We start from the raw sequence: 3,246 nt of genomic DNA, 5'->3' as shown, positions 1-3,246 counted from the left end.
GTTAATTAATTGTAATAAGTTGATCTTTTAAGTTTGTTTCGGTACCAATGAGGTCTTTTAAGTCATTTAAGTGTAACAATTTGGGGGATTTCAGTATCTTAAAAATGTAAGTTATTCGAGACCTAAAAGCCGCAATTAACTAACTTAAATGACCTAAGTGTTACAAAAGGCTAACTTGTTACAATTGAATAACTTAAAAGAACTAAGTGATACGAAAAAACTTAAAGGACTAACATGTTATAATCAATTAATTTCACGGATCTCCGGTGTAATTTAACCTTAAAATAATGTACGAAAAATAAGCTATAAACTATTAAAATAAACTATAAATTTATGATAAAATAACTTCTATTAAACAAATTTTTTTTGTCATAGAAGCTTATATGCTATAAACTATAAGTTCATTTCTAGTCTTACCAAATTGACCCAATTTGACGTTTTTTTTTTTTTTGAAGGAGTTTGAATCTCATAACTTGTAATGTTATATATTATACATCGTTCCTATCAATTAAGCTTAAACTTACAAGAACAATAAACTATAAACTAAAACACTTATTTGAAATAACATCTGAAAAATAAACTATAAACTCACGATAAAATGACATTTATTAAACATAGTTTTTTTTTTTGTCAAAGAGTTTATCGGTTATAAGCTATAAGCTCATTTCTGGTCTTACCAAACAGACAGGACCGTTGATTGCCGGAAAGAAACAAAGAAACCGTGCTTCTGACGGGCAGCGGCAATGATAAAGAAGAAGATACCATCTTATCATTCATCATCCTATGACTCAACTTCTGATTCTGATGATGTTGTTCAACCTCTTCCTAAAATCATTTCCAAAATCCCTACTGCAACCAACAAGATCATCATACCTCGTACTGCCAGATCTGGAACCAAGCGTCCCATCCACAATGAAGATGACCTTGCTGTTGCTCTTGCTGCTAAGAAACCAACAACAACAACAATGCCGAGACCGGGACCGGGACCGGAACCGGAACCATTGGTTGATTATACTTTGATTGCTGCTGCTGCTGCTGCTACTAGTGCAACGACCCCTGCAGAAGTGAAGGAATATCGAAATTCATACGTGTTGGAGATCGACGTGCCGGGAATGAAATTGGAAGATATCAAGGTTGAAGTTAAAGATGATGATAATGTGGTTGTGATAAGTGGAGAGAGGAAGAGGGAAGAAGAAGATGAAGAAGGTGTCAAGTATTTGAGAATGGAGACAAGAGTTGGAAAGTTCATACGCAGTTTTGTTCTTCCTCACAATGCTAATATGTCTTCTGTTTCGGCTTCTTGTCGAAATGGCGTGCTTAGTGTTATTGTTCTTAAAAGATTGGTTCCTCATGGTCACTTTAACAAGCCTATGCGAACCATTCTAGTAAAGAATGGCTTGAATTGAAACCTATGAAGGACAGACACTTCTCGGATTAGGCGTGTCACTTGTAATAACACTTAATTATGTGATTTTTTTTCCTTCAAATTATTAGTTGTGTCAAAGTGTCGTTGTACGTGTTGTGTCCGTTGTACGTGTCCGTCTCCGTGCTTCATAGATTGAAACCCTTTTTTTTATAATAGTAGTTAATGTTGTAGACAATGTGATGCAAGGATGATCTTAATGTTTTGTTTCTATGATTCTGATATATGATGATGATATGGTAGGTTTATTTTCGTTATTAATATGTAGCACTTACACGATATTGAAGGTGTGTCTGAGTGTCTAACATGTTTTGGTGTCTGATTATTTGATTGATATGATTACTTACAACAAACACTTCTATTATCTAAAATTATATAACTCATGTTTATTAGTTGGTATCGCGTTTGTGTAGGTGTTTCATACATGACTTGTGAAGAAATCTTGTTTATTTGCATGAGGGGATGGGATGTATCTCATGTGGACTCATTACTAGTTTTGATTGTTAAGGTAGTTTTGTTCTGTTTACAGCATAGAAGTATTCATTCATTCTGCCTTGAACATTGCATATTAAGCTAAATCATGGCTTCTAAGTTTATGTGATTAATTAATCCATTTATGTTTTAGTTATGAGAAACAAATCAGTTAAATTGTTCTTTTTGTTTGTTCATTATGATTTGTTTGTATATTTGGTATCAGAGAAATAATCTGTGTCACTATATTTGTATCTACCTGTTGAACATTGCCGGTTCCTAAACCTCTCATTGTGCAATGCATTTTTCAGTTTTCAAAGATTTAAATAGAATGATATGCAGCCCATTCCTAGACCCCTGCTTTTTTCAGTTTTTGCAGCAACCCAAATCTTCTTTTCAGGCCTTTTATTTCCAGGATATAAGTAGTTATTTGACAAATTTCCGGCTATAACATTGAACACAAGGGAATATGTTGTTTAGGACTGCTTAGAAAAACAAAAATTGAATTCGAAGTGACGAAGAAATCTCGCTGTAAACAAACTGATTTTTAATGTACAAAAATTGAATCCTTTGGTTTAGAACTGTAGCTGTTTGTTCCAAGATCTTTGTATAATAGAGGGATTTTGAATTCCTGTAAATGCAGAATCATGAGGTTGTTGCAGTCAAACAACTTTGTTCCATCGATTTTGATCGGAATAATCACAATGTGACCTTGTATTTTGGAATCTTGATTGAATTGTGAGTGTTGTTTGCAATATGCAAATAAAATATTGAGAATCCTCATGATCCAGGAATCGAATCCTCTAAAGTGATGACTTTGACGATATCGGTGCAGCTACTGCAAAGCTGTTGGATTTAGATACAAGATCCTAATGAAAAGAACCAACACAAATATAAAGTAAGGGTAGTGGTTATGAGAATGTTGCGTTAGATGTGTGGTAAGACTAGACGGGATAGAAATGAAACTTAGGTGGATTTGAGAAATCCACTCAAGTTTTGGATGCATAAACCAGTTCAAATTGTCCCACAACTTTTTCAGTTTTGAGAAATCCACTCAAATGAACTCGGTACGGTACATTACCCATACGACAAATATTGTGTTCAAAATGTATCAGCATATTTGTTGTCTGACTATTGTTTATTTATTTTGTTTGTAAGAAGTGTATTCAGTTATGCTCTTAACCTACTTTTGTATTTTTCATGATCTGTTTTTATTTTAACTGATCTGTTATCATCTTGAAACTTACATATATGATAGATATGATTTGAACTTTTGACAGCATCTTGTATGACTAGAAAAATGGCAAGAATATCTGTAAATGTAACTCATGTAACAAGCACAGTCCTCGTGA

General features: G+C 33.5%; 1 protein-coding gene across 1 annotated transcript; it reads left to right on the top strand.

Moving 5' to 3' along the window:
• The first annotated feature begins 619 nt into the window (after positions 1–619).
• LOC146914067 (17.9 kDa class II heat shock protein-like) lies at positions 620–1,684 on the top strand. Its single transcript, XM_085716999.1, has one exon. The coding sequence runs from the start codon at positions 744–746 to the stop codon at positions 1,404–1,406; it is 663 nt and encodes a 220-aa protein (XP_085573125.1). The 5' UTR covers positions 620–743; the 3' UTR covers positions 1,407–1,684.
• Positions 1,685–3,246: the final 1,562 nt, after the last annotated feature.

Source organism: Medicago sativa, chromosome 6, assembly GCF_051527215.1.
Source record: "Medicago sativa cultivar Bolivia chromosome 6, Bolivia_mono, whole genome shotgun sequence".
NCBI lineage: Eukaryota > Viridiplantae > Streptophyta > Magnoliopsida > Fabales > Fabaceae > Medicago > Medicago sativa.
Note: the sequence above shows the minus strand (reverse complement) of the source record. Positions and strands in the feature narration are given on the sequence as shown.